At 40.0% G+C, this 25,436-nt stretch overlaps 2 protein-coding genes across 10 annotated transcripts in view; both read left to right on the forward strand.

The window, feature by feature from the left end:
* Positions 1–982: 982 nt before the first annotated feature.
* On the forward strand, positions 983–10,713 carry LOC137169650 (echinoderm microtubule-associated protein-like 1). 6 transcript variants are annotated; one of them, XM_067572945.1, is made up of 7 exons: positions 983–1,656; positions 5,723–5,920; positions 6,932–7,061; positions 8,433–8,534; positions 9,155–9,183; positions 9,386–9,412; positions 9,685–10,713. In XM_067572945.1, exons 1-7 carry the CDS (start codon positions 1,500–1,502, stop codon positions 9,957–9,959), a joined length of 918 nt encoding a protein of 305 aa, XP_067429046.1. In that variant the 5' UTR covers positions 983–1,499; the 3' UTR covers positions 9,960–10,713. The 6 variants fall into 6 exon arrangements, with proteins under 6 accessions (XP_067429046.1, XP_067429043.1, XP_067429045.1 ...); XM_067572942.1 differs by having other exon boundaries at positions 985–1,656; positions 5,690–5,920; positions 9,152–9,183; XM_067572944.1 differs by having other exon boundaries at positions 986–1,656; positions 9,152–9,183.
* A 3,619-nt stretch (positions 10,714–14,332) lies between these two features.
* The window catches only part of evlb (Enah/Vasp-like b), a 49,387-nt gene continuing 38,283 nt past the window's right edge, over positions 14,333–25,436 (forward strand). Inside the window, exon 1 of one of the 4 annotated variants that reach the window (XM_067571537.1) lies at positions 14,333–14,789. In XM_067571537.1, the coding sequence (XP_067427638.1) occupies positions 14,785–14,789 (5 nt within the window). In that variant the 5' untranslated portion in view covers positions 14,333–14,784. Of the gene's footprint in view, positions 14,790–15,522; positions 15,660–25,436 lie in introns of those variants that run through there. The other 3 variants (XM_067571538.1, XM_067571536.1, XM_067571535.1) reach the window with 3 other exon arrangements.

Here is a 25,436-nt window from a genome sequence, read left to right on the forward strand (position 1 = left end):
AATCTGACCTTAATGTGTCAACCCTTATGTTGGTAGCTGTTGATTATGTTAGTAGAGTTATAAATTAACTACTTAAAAGTACTTGTTCTTGTACTTGAGTGTCTTTTTTCAGCAAAGTAAGAGTTGCTATGGAACAAACAGGAGGATAAAATCACCCATCTAATTATTATTATTAATTACTATTATTTTTGTATCAATTAATCTGACTCATCTGATTAATTATTTTCTCAATTAAATGATTAATTGTTTCAAATGTAATCATCACAGTTTCCCAAAATAGTTGCAGAAACTTTCTGTTAGTTGATTACCTTCATCTAGAAGAGCTTTTTAAAAAAAAAATAAAGACAGTCACTGATTTGTGAAATGAAGGGAATGTAGAGGAAATATGAAAGATGATACTGACTGGAAAAGAAAGATGAAGCTTCAGTTTTGATTAAAATTAATATTATTATTTTTTACATTTGAGGACTTGCAGTGGTTAGTCAGCCATGCTTCACCATCTTTTATTTGAATTTACAAAACTGGAAAACTTGAGGAAAATAAATGTACTGGAAACAGCCTCACTGGCTTTTCACCTGCTCCAGTTCTCTTTCTCTTGGGATTTACAAAACTGGAAAAACTTAAAGAAAATAAATGTACCTGAAAGCAATTTTTTAACAGTCTGGGGAGAGGAGAACCTCCGCTAAATGGCCAGAAAGTTTGACAGGTCAGCAAAGGGAAGCATCTGGTAGAAAAAAATCAATCCAGCAAATGCAAAATAGACAGAAAGCCAGATTACACTGGGGGAGACCCTGACACAATCGCCTAAATGGCTTTTCACCTGCTCCTGTTGTCTTTCTCTGTTGGGCTAATTACCACGTCCGGCTTATTGTCCTCTTGATGACTGTTATTAATCAAGTTCTGCTCCCTAATCTCTGAATCTCATCATCCTTACTGTACAACCAGGGCTGGCTACACCGGATGGTAGCCTGATGTAAGCTCTTTTGGGGTGTGTAATTGTGTGCTTGTCTGCAACTTTGCGTGCAACAGCAAATTGCGTGAACCTACCCTGCTGTGTGTTTTTGTCAGGACTGTGTTTTCTCGGCATAATTGTTACTCATCGGTTTCCTCCATGAAGCAGTTTGCAGAGAGGAGTTATGCAACTTATTTTGCAGGAAGTTGTTTTTGGGGCCTTTAATGTCAAAGTGTTTTCACTATGTGAGGCCTCCCTGACCCCTATGTGCATGCTCCACATTATACAGATACACACACACCACAGAGTGTCATCTTCCCCTGGCTGATGGCTTCAGATGGCTTACCGGGTCCTTAATCTGTCCTCTGAGTGACATCACCCTCTCCCTGCACCCTTAAGGGACAGCAGGTGAGAGGGAGGGAGGGAAAAGCGGGAGGTGGTGGCCACCGGTGGTTAAGGGAAGGTGAATTAGCTTAGCAGTGTTAGACAAAACGTAGGAGACTACAGGGTGTGACACAGGATCACAGCAACGCGGTCTGTCAGGGCCATGGCAGCGGGCACAGCAGAGGCACACATGGAGGAGATGGTGGACCAGGGTCTGGGGATGGAGGAGACGGCCCATGACAGTCTGCTCAGGAGGCCCTCATTGAGGGAGATCTACCACAGCGATACACTGCTGGCACCCGACACTGACTTCATGACAGGTACAGAGTTCAGCAAGTTTAGATGTTGAAGGGCCAGTTCACCCAAACTCCAAAAAAAAAAAAAATCTCACTTGCTTCTATTGGTATGCAGCTCTGCAGATAGTTTTGTTTTTATTTGCCAAGGTATTCAGATATCCATCTCTGATATTATGGAATTTTTTTAAATCTGAAAACCTGTGCAAATGAAACCCAAAATGACTCCAGGATACTACTACAGGCAAGTAACAAAACTGAACTGGCCCTTTAAAGTGTTCTGTATGAATGAAGTGCATACTTGCATTACTTGCAATTTTCCTTGCACAGCAAAAAGAGACGTTTACACTTCCTGCAATTTATCACCAACTGGGTGCACATAACATGTATGGTTTGCATACGTTTGCAAGATGATGAAATTGATTAAACATGCTGAAAGGTCTAAAGGAACCTCCACTGTCTTAAAAAAAGTACATGCAGACCCTCTACATGTATCACTCATTGACTGAAGCTAATTTAAGTTATATTAATGGAGTTGAAAATGACTTAAGTGATGGTTTGTCTTTTATATGACCTGTGGCTGAACTTCAGATGATTTTTGAGTGTTATGTCTCATAGGACTTAATTTTTTTTATTAACATATTGCTCACATCATACAAAAACCTTGTATTGCCAATTTTTGATAAATTATCTGTTTCAGTTGGGATTATAAAAGCCTTTAAAACCTCGGTCAAAGGAAAGAAAATGAAAAAGTTATATTAAAAGCCTTTATTTAATCAGTCATATTGGTTAAAAATCAGACTGGTTTTGACCTCACAGGACCTTCATGATTACACCTGGTACTCTACTGTACATAAAAAAGAAAAGCCATATTTCTTCTTCTTCGTGTCTTCTTTATTGGCACCGTAGCCTTTCACTTTAACCTGTAAAATACTTGTTTTGAACAAGCAAGTTAGACTTAAACACTTATCCTGCATCTATCTATCTTATCTGTCAAAGAATCACGGTCAAATTGGTGTTATGGAATGTGCCTCAGCTGAGGAGATTTAGGGAAATGCCTTGTCCCCCCGGGGGATATTAGTATCAGTGGACTAATATGTGAAGGATTGCTTGTGCACACGTGGCCTGTGTGTGTCAGCATGCAGCATGCTGATATGAGCAGACAGATGCTGTTCCTTCATTCAAGAAACACCATCTGCAGGCAGAGATTAAAACACTCAGCTGCTTCTCCACGCCGCAGCTATACCTTATATATTTTCATTTGACTAAGATGTATAAGAGGCATATGAATTTTGAAACTGTTAACGCCGTCCTGGCTGTGTGTGTGAATGTGTGGATGTGTGTGTGTGTGTGTGTGTGTGTGTGTGAGTCAGAGACACAGAGACAAAATTAATGCATGCGTTTGTATGTGTGTTTACATTTGCATGAAAGGCATCCAGGGAGCTTGTTCTTTGTATAGCTGAGTTAGTGCAGAGATTGAGCTTTGGGCTGCTAATTCCCTTTTACAGCACTGGGATTATGTGCTATTCTAATCCCAGTCCCATATGGGGTGTGTGGAGGTGGCACGAGGATGATGTCACGGTCAGGACAAGAGGAGAAACAGAAAATCATAGGCCTACACTCTCCATGAGAGACAGATTACTGCTGGCTGCACGCTTGAGTGATTACACTGAAAGTCTTCGCCCACAGCAGATCATGGCTGTCAGGAGAAAAAACATATATCTCAAGAGAGTCACAGCTTCCCGAAAAACTGAGGAAAAGTCAGTTTAATCATTGGAGAAGACGCATTTTTAGAAACTATACAGCAGGTTTCCAGACTTCATAGACAATAAATACTGAAAACAGTTTAGTTATTTGATTCCCAGCTTTTTTGTCTGGAGTTTTAATCAATTTGAACTATTTGATATTATTAATGATATTGAGGTGATGTAATAGTGGATGATACAATGATGTTGCATGTGATTGTCGGTATATTTAAGTTTGCACTTGGAGTTGCAGAAGCTGGACCTTTCAACCCTTTATACATTAATTTTAGCTATCGATACTTTTAGCAGGAGTAGCTAAAAGATAGCTAGTCTACTTTTAGCTATCTAGCTGTCGTTTCAACTATTTATATCCATTACTACGATCTCAACCATTATCCATTACTTTTAGCTATTTTTAAAAACTGTATCCATTACTTTTAGCTAATGATTTCAACCATATATCCATTACTTCTAGCTAACTGTTTGAAATGCCTGCCCTTGTAGTTACATATCGTGTTCAGGTGTTATCGCTAACTCATATACACAATTTTAACCAAACTGTAATTTCTATTTGATCAAATTAGTTGAGCTACTCCACAATCTTTACAAGTACCCCCCTTTGAACTGCAGACGTATCACCGGTTTAGCTCAAGTAAAAAAAAATACACACATGGACACAGATTATGCAATTGATCCTTTTGTTCATAATCAATTTTAAGTAACAAGGAAATGATGCTTCATCACACAACTGTTCTGCAACTACAGTCAAGCATGAACTGAGGTTTTCTTCTGCCTCTTCCTCCTCCTCCCTACAAACACAAGTACAAGCCACGCTCAGGTTTACTTCTGCCGTTTCCTCTCTCTGTCTCTGCATCTCTCACAGTGACATGGGGCTTATGTGTGGGGGCGGGGTCAAAGAGGCTCAGTCTGAGGGATTATCATTGTACTCTGCACACCCACCCACACACACACATACACACACACACAAGTACACGCGCATGCACGTGCACAGACAATTTAGGTTGAATTGGACGACTGCTGAGTTTTTAAGCATGATCAGCCCCACCCCCACCTTTATAAACGCACACACACCCTGAACAGAGGGCTTTAAGCTCTGTAATACACATCACCGTGTCCCAGTGTGTGTCAGGCGACCACCGAGGAAACGTGAGAGGATCAAAACACCAATAACTTCATCTCCTGCTGCAGAAGCCTGGATGCTGTAAACACAGAGGTGGACAAAAACACCAGAGAGGCAGCCCTGTGAGAGTGTGTGTGTCGCTGTGTGTATGTGTGTGTATGTGTGTGTGTGTGTGTGACATAAGTGGAGCAAAGGAGATGAGATCTTAGTGGACACCAGCCAGTGGATCAAAATCAGATGGAGGGAGAGCCGGCCTATCTGACTGGAATCAGAGGAGGAAAGAGGAGCGAGAGAGTGTGCTCACGAGAGGAGAGGAAGAGGAGGAAGACATCTGGGGCGGTGGAGGAAGGTCCACCTGGCCAGCAGAGACACTCTGAACACTCATCAGTGTCCAGTGTCTCCCACGGTATTCACATCTGAACTATTTTTTACTGTGTGAGACTGGCGATGGCTCGTGGTGATTGCCTGCAGTAAAAATAAGTTTTAAGGAGTAGAAATTGTTTGGCAGAGAAATTACAGCATTAGTGACAGTTAAAAGTGTTATGAATGTGTGCTGGGTTACCTTTGTTTATATGCTGCTGTGCTGATCTTCTGTGTCCAGCTGTGCCGTGACCTCATTAGCTTGATTTCTACTATACACACAAGAACAGGGGATTTTAAAGAGCTTATTTCTGTCTCTGTAAAATTTAAAAACACTCTGATTATATGTAACATTTTGTTCCAACAGGAGATTAGCCTTAAAAAAAGGTCTTTTATGGTAGAGTTCATCCAATAAATAATGCTTTGACTGTAGTGTTTTTACAGATTTTCTCTTACCAAATGGTCCTGTGGTTTAAGTATGAGTCAACTGTGTATTGCATATTAATTTTTTTACTTGGCAACTTCCTCTCCCCCTGTGTGTGTGTGGTTGTGTCACTGTGACCCTCTGAAGCATTACTTGGTTAACAAGGTCTGTTGCTTCGTGCTTTTTGTTTGTTTGCTCTGAAATGTGCATTTTTAAAATTATGTAGACATGGTTCGGAGACAAGCAAATGTTCAATGAATTCCTCAGATGCCTTTGGTTTTTTTTTTCCACTGGACTAACACTAGCTTTAAATAATTCCATAGTTATGTTATGACGTTGAAAAATCATGACAAGTGAACAACATAACCTGTCTTTCTATCTTATGACTAGATCTCCTGTTTGAACTCACTCCCGTTCCTGCAGATGACCGCAGCTCGGCGGCCAGTGGCCTGGACGTGGCCGACCGGCTGACCTATCTGGAGCAGAGGATGCAGATGCAGGAGGATGAAATCCAGCTGTTGAAGATGGCTCTGGCTGACGTCCTCAAGAGGCTCAACATCTCTGAGGAACACCAGGCTGCTGCTGCAGCGGCTGCTGGAAGGAGAGCACCGGGAGCCAAAGGTGAGCTAAGATCCGTGTTTCGTTTTGCTCTACTGTCGTTATTTACATGTCAATTTATTGATGTGAGGTCTGTCAATGTGTGGAACAGCTTTTATCTTGATGACCTGTACTGTATATTGGACATTGATTTTTCTATGGATTATTGTATGCAATGGCTGTTCTTATCAGCTTTACTAAAATTAGTTACTATAAGCCAGTGTTGTTCAACATGCATGAGGGTTTTACAGTACACATTGTATGTTCAGCACACATAACTCTTTGATATCTAAATTTGAGGGATGCTTGCTGAATGATAATTATCATTATCAAAATATCTGACAATTGTTTTCCTTTTATTTATAAAATGTCAGGAAAAAAAAGGAAAATGCCTGTCACAGTTTACTAAAGCTCAGGCTGATGTCATTAAATTGCTTGTTTTGTTCAACCAACTCTTCAAACACAAAGATATTCAGATTACTTTTACATAAGACGAGGAAAAGCAAATAATCAAAATAACTGAAGATGATTTTTCTGTCAGTCATCTGATCGATTAATTGACTAATTGTATGATTCCTAATACTTTTACATATAATATATTCAACATATATAAGAAGATTATTGATTGATATGATTTTATCTGATTTTTTTCACTTACAATAATCCATCTAGTGTTAATCATACTGTACATGTCAGTAAATGTTTCTACACCTTCTCACAGACCAATAGTCAGAAATCCTAAAAATGTGTTTAGTATACATAGATGACCTAAAACATCTACTTTTTATGTATAGGAACAGACATGTGCACTCAATCGAGTTCCAGTTATTTCATTTTCAACTGTTTTATTTAATCAGATAAAAAACAGACCAGTCACAACAGTGACTGAAACAAAAAGTCAGCAGATTTAAGATAAAAGAAATAAAATACATTGAAATAAACCACATAATTACAGCCCTTTACCCAACATACACAAACACACATACATCATCCTCACCGCCGTCTGTCTGCATGTGTGTGTGTATGTTTCCACAGCCAGGCCAGTGTCTCTGGCTCTGCCCTCCAGACCGCCCATGGTGACCTCCAGCGCTGCCTCCCTGAAGAAGAGCTCCACGCTGCCCTCCAGCTCCACAGCTAGGAACTACAGCCCAACACCGCCCCGGAGGTAAAACACTCAGTAATATGATTTAAAGAGACATAAGACTTAAGATATATATGCAATATAAAAGATCATTTTTAATATTTAGAGCAGATCATGTTTGGTGTTTTCCAAGCTGATTTAAATCATAAAAGCTCTTTTACATAGGTCTACTTGCTCTAATTTAGCTTCCATACAATAAAACACAAAGGTTAAAATTGTTGATTGATTTCACAGTTCATTGCTCACAATGGGAATCAATCACAGTGGCACAGTTCTTCTAAATCCTCTGACAGCACTCCTCATGAAACACACCCAGGGCAACAAGTGACGCAAAAACTGTCCTAACAAACCAGCTCAGAGTGAAGCTTAAGTCTCATTATCTAATGTGCAAAAGCAATCAGCAGATAGCCTCCATTATCCAAGAAGCACTGCACATGGATGCTCAATAATTATTCCAACACTCTCCTTTATTTCAAAGCTATAAAGCAACACACTATTTCTGCACATCTCTTCCTCTCAATTACCTTTCAAATGATACTGCCATTAGATGCCATTAGTCAGAGAGCATGATAGGTTTTCTCTGTGGTACTTTAATGTGTGATTGCCATATCTGGGGTATGCTGATATAATTGCACAGAGAGAAGTAAATCTCCATTCACTTAAGCCTGTCCTTTCAGTGTTACGATGGAGCAGCGAGCATCATCATCATCATCATCGCTGTCATCATTAGCAACCCTGGAACATTTCTCTCCGCTAATTAACTCCACTTTTTTTCTCCTCTCTTCCTCATATTGATGTTCCTTTCTTTTGCTTCTTCTCTTTATTACTTGATGCCTTCAGGTGCCTCCCACCCATTGATCTTTCCTTCTTTTATGTGTCAGAGATTCCCGTCGCTCATCTGAATTTCTGAGCAAGTTGATTTCTTGTCTTAGGTTAAATTTTTAGATACGAAAATGACCAAATTAATTTGAATTTTAAAGCTTTTAAAATGTTGGAAATTTTCCAAAAGTTAGGGATTAAAGTCAAATATTTAAATAGCAGTATTTAAATTTCAACATTACACAAAATACATGACACAAAATGTAATTTTAAATAGACACAAGGCAAGTGCAAATTATGTTGCCCTCAAGAGGCAGCAGGTTAATTTTTTTTTAATTTTACAGTAAAAGCTTGAACTACCTCAGTTTCCATGAATCCTGTTACAAGATAGCAGTAAACTGCAGCTACATTTCTTCATTGTAGTGGCTCAAATGTTTGTACACTTTTGTATTTTGCTCATAATTTTTTATGTCATCTCTTGTGTACTGAGATGATTTCCTGTCAGTTCCTGACTGTTAAACAAAAAGACTACCTAAAAAAAAAAGAATATGACTTTTTTTTTTGTCTTCCTTCCAGTAGTGTGAGGAGCCCAGCAGGTAGCCTGAAGGACAGTCCGTGCAAGACTGCCAAAGCACGACCCTCCTCTGCAGCCTCGACCTCTAAGAAAGTCCATGAAGGGTAAGATGCTGTTCCTGCATCTCTGAACTCATACTCTGTACACAGGTCTTGTCCTCAATCATACCATGAAATTAAAAGATGCCTTTCTGTGTAGGTACTGTGCATCTGAGTGTATTGCTCTGAAATCTAACATATGCATGGCCAAATATATTTTCAAAAATACATTTTCAAAATACCGTTTATCAAAATCTTTCCATTTCCTCTGCTTGTAAAATGTGAGTTTTTTTCTGAGCTGATCAAGGTACAATCAAATTTCTCAAATCAAGTCAAGGCAATGGCTGTCCCCCACATCCTGTTTCATCCGAAAACATCTCAAACCACAGAGGAAGACTACATTCTCAGAGCCAGTACATAGGACCTTTAACCGTGAAGTCAACCTGAAACTGATCTGCCCATGTGTGACGCTGTGATGTGTCACACTGATACATTACTCACACATTGTGTGTTTCAACTTTTCTCTGTAGCCTTTAATACAAAAACATACATGCAGTTGCAGAACTTATTCTGACAAAATCAGATTTTCCGACTCTCTGTATCAGCCCATCTCTCACACTGTTTTGTCTCTCCTTCTTTTGTCCTTGTGCTGCCTCCATATCACATTTTCCTCATTACAACAGCAGCAAGTCCAAGGAGGCTGCAGTCAGTCTAGGTAAGAGTCTCTGCTTCCATGCAGTTGTTTTTTTCCAGGTTGTAACTGGCCTTATTCAGCCTCTTAAAATGGAAAAACAGCTGCTGTCTAAGCTTATATAAAAGAGAGATACGTGATTTAGCAAGAGACTGACAAAACTTGTTTACTACATGTAAAAACTGCAATATGACCCCTCTGACCTCTGTGTGTTATTTTGGTGCAGGGACAAGGCGTGTGACACAGTGCAAAGGTAGGATTCATCCCTGACTCCAGACTAATTCCTGAAAATACAAGAAATAGCCATATATATATATCTATACTATCATGAAAAGTTAAGAGAATAGTGGTTGAGCTGTTTTTTTTCCCACATCTCACCATGACATCTCAACCCTTGCCCCCCTGTTTTTGTCTCCCCCCCCCCATCTCTTCTTTAAAACACCCACACTCTCTGCCCTCTCACCCTTCCTGCTGTCCAACCTCCACTCTGTCTGCCTCCTCACCTCATTTCACCACTTCACTTAGTGACTATGCAGATCTATCTGAGCCCCCTCGCAAGAAAGACTGGGTCTTCTGAGGCCGCCAAATCCACAGCCACTGTGCCTGCCAACGGTGGGCGCGTGGCCACACCTAACAACCCTCAGGCGAAGGGGGGCACCAAGCCAGAGACGAGGAGGAAAAACCCATCCTTCACCTTAAACCTCCAGAAAACCACAACCAGTCAGAACGCACAGCAGGAAACATCCAGCTACAAAAGCCCGCTTAAATCCCCCAGCCAGTACTTTCAGATCTGCTACTGAGGAAGAAGAATTTTCTGTCTCATGGCACAAATTTCAAATTTACTGTTGTTGACTATAAATTTGAGGGCAAATTGAGTTTACAAAACCACAATGTCAAACAAATGAGTGAAACAGAAACTGCAAATAAAGACTTTCTTTCAGTTTTGACAAAACAAGAAAAAGATTTTTTAAATGTGGAAGACGTAAGAAGAAGTAAGGATGACATGATTTTTCTCTGTAGCTCATCCATTGTTGAGTTTTGGGTGTGTAAACAATGTCGCACTTGCAGCAATTTGTAACATTTCCATTTAGATGTTTGGCTTCATAGTGTGAGTGACTGACTTTGGCAATACAGTGTTTTATGACATATTTATTTCATTTTGATGATAGTTTGAAATGCACTTTTTTTTACAGTCTAGTCGTAAATCCATTTCTCTGCATTGTTTCATTGGATGCCTGCCTGTGTTTAAATCTTCTCTTCCTCACTCTAAATGTGAAGTCTTCAGTGTGTTTGGCATGGTAAGCATGTGTGTCTGTGCTGTAGTCGTCTTTGAACGCTGACTGTGTGAGTCACGCGAGAGGGAAACTGTGTTCAATGTCAACGAGTGTGTCACTGAGTCTGTCTCATGCCTGTTTGCTGTGATGTTTCCAGTTTTGTAGTTGACGTTCCACTTTAATCTTAGTTAATATATGGTGCTATACGTACCCGAATCAGCCAATAACGCTCATTCTAGTTCAGGACTCAAACAATAAACGACTCTGTTGTGATCACTAATGGAGATGACTCTTCTTTAGTGTGTGTTCTTTAGTATGTACAGGGTCTGTTCAACTGAAGAAGTTGCCTGAATGTGATGTATTCTTCATTTAGACAGGATGAGATCCCATTACAGAGTGTGCTGCATTTTCCTGGCACGGTTATATCCAATCAGCCCCTTGGAGAGCAAGAAGAGCGCAGTCACCTTAATCTGATGTTGAAGCATTTCTCTGATGAAGGGAATGGCCTTTTTCAAAAGTGACTCCAGGGCACAGATGGCGACTGAACAGTTTTATGTGCAGGAAAATGATGAAAATCATGTGCCATGACCTTTTCAGTGGGATAAACATTCAAATGAAGACTTATGGAAGCTGAGTCTGGTACATTACGTTTTTGTATTGTTCCATTCATATTTTTAGACTGGGCTGATTACATTTATCCCAGTCAAAGTCAAAACTCATAAATCCTGTTTTAGCCTTGTTTGGAAACACGATGATAGTAAAGTCTGTTGTGACTTTCCATAAACTTGTGTGAGACATTGCAGAGGTCCATGTGGCAGCGAGCACACAGCTTCAGCGCCCTCCTGTGGAGATAAAAGCCACAGAGCCAAACAGTTGTCATCACAGAAAGGTAATATCATATGTGTGTTACTGCAAGGATGCACCAACCCTTTCGATCTAGATAAACCAAACCAAAAAGTTCCACTGAAACAGGGACTGAACTTTTTCATGACCACCCAGACAGCCAGGAGCAGGTGTGACCTAAGGGTGGATCCAAATTCATGTGCTCTTTGCAAATTGGGAGGACCTCTGCTGGTGAGAAGGCGAAACTACCTTTGAGGTATAGCAAACACTTGCATTGCTATACAATGCTGCAATAAGATGTTCAAATAAAAAAATACATTTTAAATATATTCTATAATATTAATAGATAATATTGTTGGCAGAGCTTCTGTATTTTTCCTGCTTTTAACCAAATAAATGTGTAAAGCAAGCTAGTGTACAAAAAAAACACATTATGGTTTTAATGTGGAACTGACTGCAGTCCATGTGTAATGTAATGCAAAGAATATCAGGTGCAAGTGAAGCCCTTTAAGGTTGGATGAGGTGTATTTTGCTGAACAAAGTACATAACCAACAGCTTCATACAAATACCTCTTTGCTACCTCTTGCAAATAATGTTGAAACCTGAATTCTGAAAGAAAGTTAACAGGCTGGGCAGACATGAAAGGGATATAGGGGAGAACCGGGGTGAAAGTAACACAGTGATTTTCTCCAAAAAATCGCCTGGATACATCATACTTTCACAGAGTTTTACCTGAAAAGCTATTTTCGATCATGGTAAGTAAATTCACTCGAGCAGTAAATTTTTTTGAATGATAAGTTGTGTTTATTGTTTCATGTATCATAGTCACGATCATTTGACAGATTATTTAGTACTTTAACATGTGCTGAAGTTTGCCATGTCAGAGTTTTTCTGTATAGAAGCAAGTGAGGTTTAAGTGTCAGGAGTTACTGTCGAGACGATTGTAACAGGCGTTTATTTTGTCCCTGTACAGTAACAACGAGTGTTTCTTTCACCCCACTGCTAATGTGGTCACACTGTCAGCGTTTATTAAATTATGTGTTTGTCATATTGCACCAACAGAATACGCCAAGAGTCCTGTTGGGAACAGCAGAGAGGGTGTTTTTTGATGTCTCTCGCAGAAACATCAGTGTCAGATGTGCAGCAAAGGCACACCTCATCTTAAAATAAATTACATTTAACTGTAAATCACTCGATATGATTTGAAGCAGGAATTTAAGGAAATGCAATGTGTTAATGGACTGATCTACATAGGTGGGAGAAAAAAATCTAAATGTGCATCATCGATTGTTAGGCCCTGTGTTCTAAAAATGAAATTTACATAATAGTACATAATATGTTTTCGATTACATAATAACAAGGACATTGTCAGACATTTTTAATAACAACAAGAATAATATAATCGTTTCACTTTTGTCCTGACTGACGGGGTCGAAAGTAACAAAGTCAAATGATAACAAAGTCGTTCCACATTTATAGTAAATGGCCCCTGGTATTGATAGAACATACATGTGAATTGTTGATCACAATGAAAATAAGTTTCTGTCTGTAACGTTATCTTTTAAAATGACGTTTATCTGAAAAGTGTTGCTTTTGTCCCGGTTCTCCCCTAATTTTAAAATGGAAATAGTGTGGAAAAAATAAAATCTACATGTTGGTCTTGGTGATCCTGATCATTTTAAAGGATAAATTCACTTCTTTTTCTTCTTTTTTTTATTACAGATAGATAGATTGGCTACACACAATAAAAAAAGAATACAGTAGATTAACAAGTAATTGTGTCACACAATGTCAACATATTAAATTACATAATTTGCAACATGGTTTCAATCTTTAGTTGTTTTCCAAATCTGTAACTGCGTCATTTGAAACAGTCAACTCTAATGTAGTAACTGTAACTGTAATAAATCCTAAACTTACATGAAATTTCAGATGGACTTTGCACACAGAGGAAGGAACTTACAGACCTGCTTATCTGTCCTCAGTGGAGACTGAACTGAGCCCGTCTGTCCTCCACGTGAGGAAACAACAGCTGGCTGACGCAGAAAAAGACAGATGTTTTCTAGTCTGTCCTGCCTGCGGACAGGTGTGTGTGCTGCTGTCGTTTTTTATACGGTATCACACTGTGACTCTATTCACACAGGTTGTCATTCTGTACAACAGCATGTAGTGTAAGCCATCAAACAGAGTTAAGAAGAGGATATCACAGAGAAAAACACAAAGTACAAGATATAATGACATAGAAGATAAAATAGTCACGATAGCTCTAATAACCCTTAATTAATATAATTATTATTATATACATTCATACTGCACTAATACTGCATTTATACTGTATATTTCAACTAATATTTCTTATTTATACTATTCTAGCATTTTAACATACTTTTAGATCCCATTTCTCAGCATTATTTTTAAACTGTTGTTATATATTGTAGTATGATACACATATTTTTACATATTTCTTATTTTTCTTATAATTTCTCTATGCTTACATACATTTATTTTCTAGAATGTGAGCAACTGTAACATGACCCAGTTTCCCCTTGGGGAAGTATTTTTGATTAAAAGCTAATTCCCACAGTATGGAATATTATGGAAATGCAGCACTGATTTTAACTAGTTCACTAGTCAATTTATTACAGATTGAAGGAAATAAAGGGCATATAGCCACACACACACACACACACACACACACACACACACTCACACACACACACACACACACACACACACACACACACACACACACATCATACCCTTTATATGCTCTTAAAGGCTTAAAATATTTGTGCCAATCCTTGTATAAATATTTCTAATAAATAGTCACATCACTAATATTCCTGTTTATTATTCTGCTCAGATTCAGATTTATAATTAATCACATGTACTATTTTTTAACTAGAAACAAAAGAAGACAGAACTTCTTTTCTCAAAGAAGGTGGTGTGCGTTTGTTTTGTATACCTGCCTGCACAGTAGCTACATCACCAGACCGAGGGCGCCACCGTGCAGCAAAACCAGCAACACTTAAATATTTCAGCAGCCTGCTCTCCCTCCCTCTCCTCCCTCTCACTCTCTCTCTCCATCCAGCCTCCCAGTGGTTGAAGGGAGGAAAAGATGGCACCTCAGGAGCTGCTGTCAGCCACTCCGCCCGGCTTCTCGTCCTTCGGACAGCGGCGTGCTGCCTGCTGAAATGGCTCCGACCGAACCACCAGCCGCCTGACAGACACCGGAGAGCAATCACTTATTTTAAAAGACAGACCTGAAAACTGTGGACATCCGTGTAGCATTTATCCACACCCTGTCGCCTTTCCCACCCCCCCCTTCAACATCTGCACATCCAGCCGGCTGCAGGCTTCGCCGGCAGCACCGCTGTTTTTATTAAAACATCCAGAGCTGCTGCTGCTGTTGGATCTGGATCATTTTATAAGAACTGAACTGAAAGGACAAAACACTGAGCAGATAGAAAACATCATTCATCTCATTCAAACGGACAGGAGAGGAAGATGAGGTAAGCAGAAGCATGCGTTGCTCTTTTGCTGCACAATAAAACGCAGACTGCGGTGATTCTACTGCGTGTTATTATGAGATATTAAAGGATAAAGCAAGATAAAGACAAAACATCCTTTTAACAGGCATGCTGTTCGTTTTATTGGCGCAGTTTGACTCAGAGGCCTGTGATGTGCATGTCACCGCAACACAAAAGGTGTACCAGATGAACACGCGCTTTTATTGACCGGCAGCTCACCTGTTTGCCGACAGAAAATGAACCTTTAAAAGAGACAGTAATCACAGCTGAGGAAGATTTCCACATACAGAGCCAGAGGGCTTTGATATATGAAAGCTAACATCTCTGACTCCAGCTCTGTGATGTGTCACGTGGAGGTTGTCTGCAGAGAAAAGGATGTGTTGTCATGGAAACCAGACTACAACTGTGAAATTGTGATATACATTATGATACTTAATTGCGACAGACAGCTGACACGTTTGCATCATTTGAGCACACCTTTGTATGTGCTCACAGATGAAGCGCGCACACGCATACACACCTTCCCAGCTGAGAGCCAATCAGCTGCGAGTATTCATTAGAGCATCCAAGTCACAGCTGTTTGCGGGGATGCAAGCACTGGGTTTACTGGCTGACTGTGTCGGCCAATCAGGTAAAATGTTACTGCCAGGACAAGCCGGTGCAGCCAATCAGGTGTAAGGCTGCTGCTGCGCAGGGTGGGTGGCGCCAGCACCAGCACTTGGCACAGGTTCACCATAAACAGGAGGAACCCTGAGCTGACTAATTGCTGTTGGCGTTGAAATCTGTGTGTGTGAGTGTGTGTGTGTGTCCCAAGGTCAGAGTGGGATTTGCCACCAGAGTGCCCTGCAGTAGGTCAGTGTCTGTTTTCCCCCTCAATCTCTCACTGCTTTTCTTATATGGCTTGACATGAGCCCTTGAGCAAGGCTTTATATACTCATGTAAGTTAATACAGTAGTCTATTGTATGGAAGATAGCAGATTAGATAAATGCACAGTGACGTGACCAAGTGACACCGCTAATTACCATCTTAGATTTGGTAGATCACATGTTTTATTCCATGTTGGAACATAACATTTATGCTATTTCATATTACTACTACTACTATATTACTAATTGTCATATTGTTTTTTTCCAGATAAAAACAATAAATGTATTTCACTATTCTGTAATGTCTAAATTTTTGATTATTTTTGTTTTCCGAATTGTTCCTTGAGCTGTTACACCACCATCCATATTTTTTATATTATTATAACTCTCAACAACAGTGTTCATCAAGTATTTTTTAGTATGCACACTGACTTTTTGAGCATACTTAGTATGTAGTATGCAGTTTTGACAAAGCTTTATTCCTGCATTGTGATGAATCTCATCCTCATCAAAACTAAAACATGCTGGCTGCAGAATGTACTTATTTCACGTGTGGATCCACAAACCGTTGCCAGTCGAAGGAGTGTAACTACAGAGGTGCTGGTTTTTGACAAGCTGTCTGCTGATACTATTATAGTTTGTGTGACAGCCACTTAAATACACAGCTATGATATAGTATGAGGGATTCTGTGCTTCACGGAGGCGCTCTGTAGGTGGCAACATAGACTATGACTCACCACAACAAGCCAGCACTTGGTAGAGTTTGGTTCAGCTCAGCTGGGTGCATGTGAGTGAGTCTCTGCTGGTCTGTGTGTGTGGTCTTTTGAATATATCTGCCTCTCTGTTCATACAGTGAGTTGTGAGTGTGACAATGTGTTTATCTTTGCTGCCCTGCTGTAGTGTGCATGTTAGTTGGATTTAAAAAAAAAAAAAAAAGTTGCTGATATGCTCGAGCTCCACCTCAAACACACCGTACAACTGAGGTCAGATACTGCAGCATCAAGTCAAAACACTAAGACTAAGTTGTTTTTAAGTGTTTTTACATGCTGCAGGTCATGGAAAAGGGTTGAGATTTAACATCAGCACACAGTATATATAAATATAAATGCTATACTTCAGAAAGAGAGAACAGAGTTGTCTACTCTATTGTTCAAACCAAAAATTCACAGCCACTCAAAAGAAGTATGCACAATTTATATTCCATATTTTGTTCCATATTTGAGTTAAATAATAAAAAAAACAACCAAGGCTCATGCTTTATAAATCCTGGTAACTGCTACTCCTATTTGTGTTTTTCCTTTCACCAATTATTGAAGGAGTGAAAAGCTGTATCTGTTTCTCATTCGTCAAGATTAGATGCATTAGTTTCAATTATCTCCAGCTGTGGAGAGGTGGAAGGTGCCTCACGTCTCTGGGGGAAAATATTGGGACAGTAAAGCTTGTGTCAGCGATCCTAGTCCGGGAATTTGGGGTGAAGCACTGATCCCTGGCTTGATGGAGCCTGTCTGTCTGTCTGATTCCTCTTCTGGAGGTTGAGCATTTCTCTCTTCAGTGTCCTTCTTTGCAATCCCTTCCTCTCTCCCTCTTATTGATTAATAGACTGTGTTTTGCAAAGGCAGCAGCCTCTTTTCTGCGTTAATATACTGGTTTGACACTTCACCAAAAATATATGGTGTAGCTTTTTAACCAAACAGGAAAACAGTACAAAAACAGTATGACAACACCGTCCTTGGAACATAGTGAAGGCCTTAAACTGCCCAACCATCTACCAACCACTGACTATCACGCATTTTTCACATTTTGCTTATGTTTGGGGAGGTTCACATCCTCACCTACTACACCAAATATTGCAGTGCAAGAGAGGAGTGGTTCAAAGGTTGTCCAAAGACCTCTGAGAGAGATTTAAAAATACCTGTCCAGTACTTAGTTAAGTGAAGAGCAGGACCAGAAGGAGGGAATAAGAGACACAGTCTGGATTTTACACCTCGCACATAGGGGACTCACCCCATATATTTTGGCAAGTTTCTCCTCAGAAAGATAAAGATATGATGTAGCTTTTTGTGGTACATACAGTAGACACTGCCATGACATCATCTGGAGTGCTCGTTAATGCTGAAACGATCGGTTGATTAACTGACTTGTCAATCGAAAGAAAATGAATGGCCAACAAGTTTTATTATTGATTCATCGAGAAGTTACTTATCAAGCAAAAAAGCCACAAAAAACGCTGAAACTAGCAAAAAATTTTCAGCTTTGCTTGTTTTTCATGTCAATCACTCTAAATTGAGAATTTCTGGGTTTTGAGCCGTTAGTTTTTGTGATTGTGATGTGAATTCCTGACACTTTATAGACTAAATAATTAAATAATCAATTGAAAAAAACAATCGAGTGGTAACTATACAGACCACGAGGCATTTTATTTACTCTTTGCAGACAGGTCTATAATTAAATTGCTAATGTGAGAACACTGAACAAACGGCTGATTTCTTATCTTTTTGTCCGTTTCTGTGATAAGACTTTTGGTATTATAATAATCCAGTTTGAATTTGTATTCCAAGTGGTCGCCTCATTTATTTTGTATTACCATCTCTCTCATAAGCCCAATGCAGAACTGACATTTCACATATGGTAGAAAATATTTATAACAGATTGACACTAACTGTCAGTCTGCGTTGATGACTAACCGCTCAGAGAAATGCTTCTCTGACTAACTTGTACTGAGGTGAAGCTTTGCGTAGCTGTTAGTAACATGTTAAGTGGTATACTGTGACTAAACGATCCCTGACTTCATTTGCTTGTGACTGACCCACCCCTCTCATACAGTTTGACAGCAGGATTGATGTGTGGTTCAGCCTGCGGCCTCAGCCTTCCCGTGGTGGCCTCCCGCCATCGCCGCCTCCCACATTTGCGTGGATTGGAGTGTTTCATTATTATGCTCTGAAAGCAAAGTGTGGGCTCTATCGATCTGGCATCATCGGAGTTGCCTGATGTGTATTGACAGGAGCGGTTTGTGGTATGTGTGTGACCCATATGAAACAGCGTGCTGGTTTATGCAGGACAAGGGCAAACACATAGAGGTGAACTCAGTTTAACCTGGATGCTCATTCATACCAGCTGACTGCCTAATTCAGGTGCATGAATGTAGCTACTGTAGGTGTATTCAACAGGAAAATCAGCTTCAAAGAGGTTGCTGATATGGGGGGGACAACTTCAGCATGTGCATTTCCTAAATACACCAGCACTGTAAACCAATATTCAGTGCATCTGGTGCCAGACCTAAAATAAATCATGAAAACGTCATGGTTTATGGTGTTGGCTGTAAAGTATTGCCGTACCACAGAGTCATGCCTTGCAGTGGAGGTCAGATTTCTCTCTCAGTGCATTGTTCTCACTGTACAGCTGTGTGCTTTGAAGATTGCACAGGTGTGTGATCTTGATTACAACCTCGTTATAAAGTTACAACCTTAAAAGTTGAGGTTTTGTTCCTGAAAGTGTTGGAATTTCCCGTCAGGTTACCGAGGATGCGACCATCTCATGTTTCCTCGGTATGGTAAACACGGCACTGCTTTTCACACATTTTATGATTTCTTAAATGTTCCACAGCTTCTTACCCAGTTAAACACATCAGTTTGAAATGTGGCTTTCACTGTCTTCAACGTTATGCTAAACTGATAACAGTTGCGCTAATAAGATAAAATGCATAATGTCACAGCTAACAAAGCTAAATGGCAAGCACTAAGTTACAATTAATCACATGTTAAAGGAATAGTTCGACATTTTGGGAAATAAACATTCTCTTCCTTGTTGAGAGTTAGATCAGAAGATAGATACCACTCATATTTGTGCTCCAAAAATGTAGCTACAACCAGCAGCCTGTTAGCTTAGCTTAGCATAAAGACCATAAATAGGGGAAACAGCTAACCTGGCTCTGTCCAAAGGTAAGAAAATTTGCCTACCAACATCTCTAAAGCTCACTAATTAACACGTTATATCTTCTTTGTTTAATCTGTACAACAATCAAAGCACAGAAATGACATACTGTGGTTTTAGAGGAGGTTATGTACCTGGCTATTTCTTTTTATGCTTTGATTTTTGTATAGATTAACCAAGATATAAAATGTTAATTAGTGAGCTTTTGAGATACTTGTAGGCAGATTTTGTAACCAAACCAGCTTAGTCGTTTCCCATTTTTCCAACTTTTGTGCTAAGCTAAAGTAACCAGCTGCTGGTGGTAGCTTCATATTTACCAAACAGATATGAGAATGGTTGACATTATCATCTAACTCTTGACAAGAAAGCGAATAAGCGTATTTCCCAAAATGTCCAACTATTCCTTTCGGTTTTAGACCACAATGAGATGGCAACATGTAGCCTTTCTGCTAACAGTTACAAATAACCAGGATGCTTTTGATTCATTTTTCTCTTGCCAACTACACTTTAAGCCAAAATTCATTAAAAAAAAAAAAATGCTGTTGATGGAGCAGAAACAAGAACACACAGACATCTGTGACAGTGTATGAAAGTTCAGCTGTGGTAGCTTGTTTAGTTTCTCTGCTTGCACTAATTAATGGACTTCCAGTGACTTGTATACATTGATATATTGCAGAAGCTGCATCTTACAGCTTGTACCATGTTGCTCGTGCAGCCACATCGCATTTTTGAGCAACAACATGCACATCTGTCATAATGCATTTCAACATACATGTAACCTGAAATGGAGAAGGATGTAGCACACTGTGATACATCCAGTGTCAGGTGCGAGGTCACGTGTCTTGTCTCTGTTGTGAATCTGTATATTAACACACACAGTGCATTCTGGGTAATGACAGTGTGGTTTATGAGTCATAATTATGCACACTGGGGCGTCACAAGGCAGAGTGTTGAGGCTTATCCACACAGACGCATGTGTGTGTGTGTGTGTGTGCCTGCGTTGCCTGAGTTGCCTGAGTGTGTTTAAGTGAAAGAGAGAGAGAAGTAATCCAATCTTTGTGAATGAGAGGGAAATCACTCCCTCCTCCTTTTCCCCGCTCTGTCTCCCTTCCCCCTCTGTGTCTCCTCTGCCAGCTCCCATTGGTGTGTGGCGTAATTAAAATGATCAGCTCATGTGAATCAGACATGTGTGTGTGTGTGTGTGCGCATTTGTTTGCAGCTGAAATTCAGTCCTGAGGCCTGAGAGGATGAGCTAGTGTGAGTTAACTGAGAAGACAGGAAACGTCAGAGATCTTTAACCTCCTCTCTGTCACACCTCTCACACTCATTTAATCCCTGTTCTTTCTCCACCTCACTTTACCTTTGTGTAGCGTGACTACATACAGGTGGATTGTGGGTGTTGAGGGGATAAAGGGAGTGGGAAGTCAGATTGGATTATACAGAACGACGTGTGACGTATGTGAATATAATCTGTACGTATTTGGACAGTGACATTTTTTATTGTTTGGACTCCAGAACATTGGATTATAAATGAAACAATGACAATGAGGTCAAAGTGCTCACATTCAGATTTAATTTGATGGTTTTCACATCTACTTTATATTGCATGAACTGTGTAGGAATAATAGAGTCCTTCCTAAATCCCCCAATTTAAAAATAAAAACAATTGAACAATTGGCTGCTCAGGTGTTTCTTGTTAAGGTGTGTTTCATTTCATGGTAACTTAGAAATAATTGTCGTCTCTCAATTTGAGGACTAAATAAGTGTCAATGCAAGTAAAGCCGGCCATTGTGAAGCAGAAAAATCAGAATAAATAAGAGATAAAACTCTTTGCAACTGTCCAGCAGTCTTCTGATAGACTTCTGATATGTGCAAAAACTACCATTAAGACAAGTCAGCATGGGCTGGCACAACCTCAGAGAATTGATCACAAGCTTTTTACGCCTCAAGAGTAGAGAGGCCAGGTTGCAGTGGCAAAAAAAGTTCACTTTTATTGTCTCCCTCAGGAGAAACTTTAATGTAATATCCATTACTTGTGTTTAACTGTGATATAGAGTTCTATGCTCTTTCACAGAGAACAAATGTCACAATGCAGCCAAAACAATTGGACATTTTTAACATATTTTTCTTAATGTTCCTTGGCCGTAACAAAATATGGAATAACACTGGTGGGGAAAGCACTACAACAGTGTGCCTACTCAATGGGGAAGTACTGCTACTTTAGTAAGTAAGCAGGCTAGCAACTGTACATAAAAAGGTGTCTAGATACAGTCCACACTTAAACATACTACACTACTACATAAAAGTGCTAAGTCTCAGTTTTAATTTGAGTGGGTTTACATCAATATAGAGAGAACTGTGTGGGAGTTATGGCCCTTTTAACACATGGTGAAGCACAGAGCTTGAAGAACCAAAAACTGTCCAAATACTTACTGTCTGGACCATTTATAGACAGATGAGGCAAAAAACCCCACAATAAAACACCACAATATGAAGATGTTCTGTTGTATTATTTTAATGGAAATGTACCAGCTGATTAAAAAAAATAGTTATTTTTCAAAAAGAATAAAAAGTGAACTATGAACATTATGCATTACCCAGCACCTCCCAGCTAACCAACAGTGCTGCCTGTAGTGTATCAACACACTTCCCAAATCTGATGCCACCTTCCCTGCCAGTCTCTCATCAGCAGCATCATTTTTCTCTCGATCTTTGTTATATTGACCCTGTCCTGTCCTTCCTGCCCCATGTCACACACACACACACACACGCACACACACACACACACACACACACACACACACATACAGGCACACTTAGTCATGCTGTGCGTGGGACAGAAGGCCATCCCTCCTGCTGTATGCTAATAGCCAGGTTGTTACAGTAGCAGTTGGCTACACTTTCTCTCTCTCCCTCCCTTCCTCCCTTTAACACACACACACACACACACACACACACACACACACACACACACACACGCATGCATGCACACACACACACACATTTGCACATGCTCATACAGTGGAAACAGAGGTGTGTAGCTTTGAGGATTAGAATAAAATCTGCTGCCTGTTTCAAACCTGAGAGTAGAGATAGATTGGGGGATGGGTGTATACTGTAAGTGGAGGCTGGATGTCCTTTCACCCTTTCTCTATTCTCTCTCCATCTTTTTCTCTCTCCCTCCCCCATGTTCTTGCCCTACCTCTAACTCTCTCTCTCTCTCTCTCATGCAGCTTATCTTCATCCCTCCCAGTCATTTAACTCAGATGGACAGACTACCTGTCTATCCATCTGTCCACTCCTCTATCCCCTTCCCTCAACCCCTCCTTCTTTTTTTCTTTTACTCCAAATATCCCAGCCTCCTCTTTCATCTGTATGTTATAAAATCATTCCTACTCTTTTCCCCATCTTTGACCCCTGATCTGTCAGTCTGCTGTGTTTTTTCCGCTTTTGTTTTTTTCTTTTACTCAGTTTCTCTTGTGTTTTTTTGGGGTTTTTTTGCTCACAGTAAGAGTTATTCCACTGCTCATATTGAGACTGAGGCTGTATACTCTCATAGTACCGCACACAAACTAGAGTGAAGACTACAGTGATGTCCATTTTGGTACTAGAATATGGTGGTAAACAAGTTGTTGACCTCCTGAAAGAAAGAGAAAGATGAATGAAGTTAAGTCAATGAGAGCTAATTTTCATCTTGCATCTCATGTTGAGCCATAAAGAATTGCTTGGTTACATGGATGCTCTTATGTCATAAAAAACGCCACAGATTTTAGATTTCTGACATAACTTGATTTGTCAGAAAGAGATTATATCATCTAACTGCAGATTTTTTTGGCTTGTTTTAGGAAAATAAAATTTAATGTCTGAATAGCAGACTAAATGCCTTAATCCGGGATCAGACTACGTAATATCAGCCCAATAATGGACTGACCCACACTGGGGTCGACACAAGGTGCAGCATCATGATGTTAGAATGTGAGCATTTTTTGCCTTCTCGCTTAGTTTTGCAACGTGCTTTGTGACGTTGACCCAGAGGAGCACAGAACGCACCTGTTGGTGCAATATCACCCTCTGTTCACTATTCTGAATATATGCCGCACACCAACACGCTCACCCTCTTTCTGCTATGTCAGAAGGATAGAGACGACGCACCAAGTGACGATGGATGATCCCTGTTTCACTTTCATTCATATGTAAATATGCATTGGTACTGTCAGGTGGAATAGTGAAGTTGACCCCTGGCTCTTGCTCGTTCTCTCTCGTTCACCTACAGTATGTCATGGAAGTTGTATAGAACGCCATGATTGGTCTAACGTATAGTCTGCCGTGTCTCTGGGCCAAATAATGGCAATAATGTATGACCTAATTTGACACAGTTACCATCTATAAGGTAAAACATTTTGTAATCTGATCCCGGCTTTTTATTTTCAAGTGCATCATTGGCTTTTAGCAGCTTGTGTTAAACAATGTGGATTAATGTAAAATACTCTAACATTCATTGCCTGAACTTACCTTGTATGCATTAATCTGGCTGCATGGAGCTGTTGAGCACAAAAACTGTTTAACATTTAAAGTGGCTGCTGAACTGACAAAACAAGCTGAAACAGAGTTTGAAGCCACTTGACTCCACCAGTGAAGTTCAGTTTACTCATCATAGGAAGTACCACTCAGCCTGTAAAAACAGAGGGGTTTTTTAACAGAAAAGCTTGCCTTACTAACTGGCATGACTGGCATTTACTAGGCTGGGGGGAAGTATGGGAAATGTAAGATCTAGCCTTTTTGGCACTTGACCCAAACTTAAAGGACCAATGTGTAGAATTTAGTGACATCTAGTGGTGAGGTTGCTGATTGAAACCAAATGAATACACCTTCACGAAAAACGTGAAAGGCCTTCTCTAGAGCCAGTGTTTGGTTTGTCCATTCTGGGCTACTGTAGAAACATGGCGGTGCAACATGGCGGGCTCCATGGAAGGGGACCCGCTCCCTCTGTAGATATAAAGGGCTCATTCTAAGGTGATGAAAACACAATTCTTATCTTCAGGTGATTGTAGACTAATTAAAACATACTTATGAATATTATATTCTATTTCTGCCAAATCCTTTCCATTAGATGCCACTAAATTCTACACACTGGACTTTTTAAAGTCAAGATATCTCAAAATGTGTCTCTTGCAAGCCTCCCAACTTTGTGGAGCACAAAATCACTGGAGTACCTCTTTAAATTTGTGCTTCACTTCCTCTGGAACTGTAACGATGCCTCATCTCTGCACGCATGCTACATGATGCAACTTAATGCAATCTAATTTGAAGTAAATATCTTTCTCCAGGGTCTAGTAAATATGTGAACTAATATCACATGGATATAAAGAGCACAAGGATGAAATTAGATTTATTCCACTAGGTGAGACTTGTGGCCAAACAGCATTGTATGTAGGCAGAAAGCCAGCTCTAAATTGCTGTCAAATTGCAATGCCGACTGTCGTCCACACCAATTACAGAGCAAACCATGTCATGCAACAACTGTAAAACAAGTCCGATCAATGAAATTGCCTGCTGGCAAAACACAGCAGGACAGATATGATGTGGATGATGTGAGGGGAGTGAGCTGTACTAGAAAGAGACCACGGGTGGGATATTTTCCCGGGATATTGGAGTGTGTACAGTAAATATGGGAGGGATTTATTGGTTACTGGCAGACCAATGTGATTGGAACCTACCCAGAAGATTAGTAGCCACACACCACTTTACTGTATGTATCACTATAATCTACATGTATCTGGATAAATGGAGCACATGAATATTAAAAGGGCAAATGTTTTTATTGCACTGACA

This window comes from Thunnus thynnus, chromosome 18 (genome assembly GCF_963924715.1).
Source record: "Thunnus thynnus chromosome 18, fThuThy2.1, whole genome shotgun sequence".
NCBI classification, from domain to species: domain Eukaryota; kingdom Metazoa; phylum Chordata; class Actinopteri; order Scombriformes; family Scombridae; genus Thunnus; species Thunnus thynnus.

What these genes read in the sequence shown, in the direction of transcription:
- LOC137169650 (XM_067572940.1), top strand. Translation starts at nt 4,753, where the DNA reads ATGGAGGGAGAGCCGGCCTATCTGACTGGAATCAGAGGAGGAAAGAGG. An exon ending in GAGAGCACCGGGAGCCAAAG is followed by an intron (nt 5,921 to 6,931) that starts GTGAGCTAAGAT and finishes ATGTTTCCACAG; the next exon opens with CCAGGCCAGTGTCTCTGGCT. An exon ending in AGCCCAACACCGCCCCGGAG is followed by an intron (nt 7,062 to 8,432) that starts GTAAAACACTCA and finishes TCTTCCTTCCAG; the next exon opens with TAGTGTGAGGAGCCCAGCAG.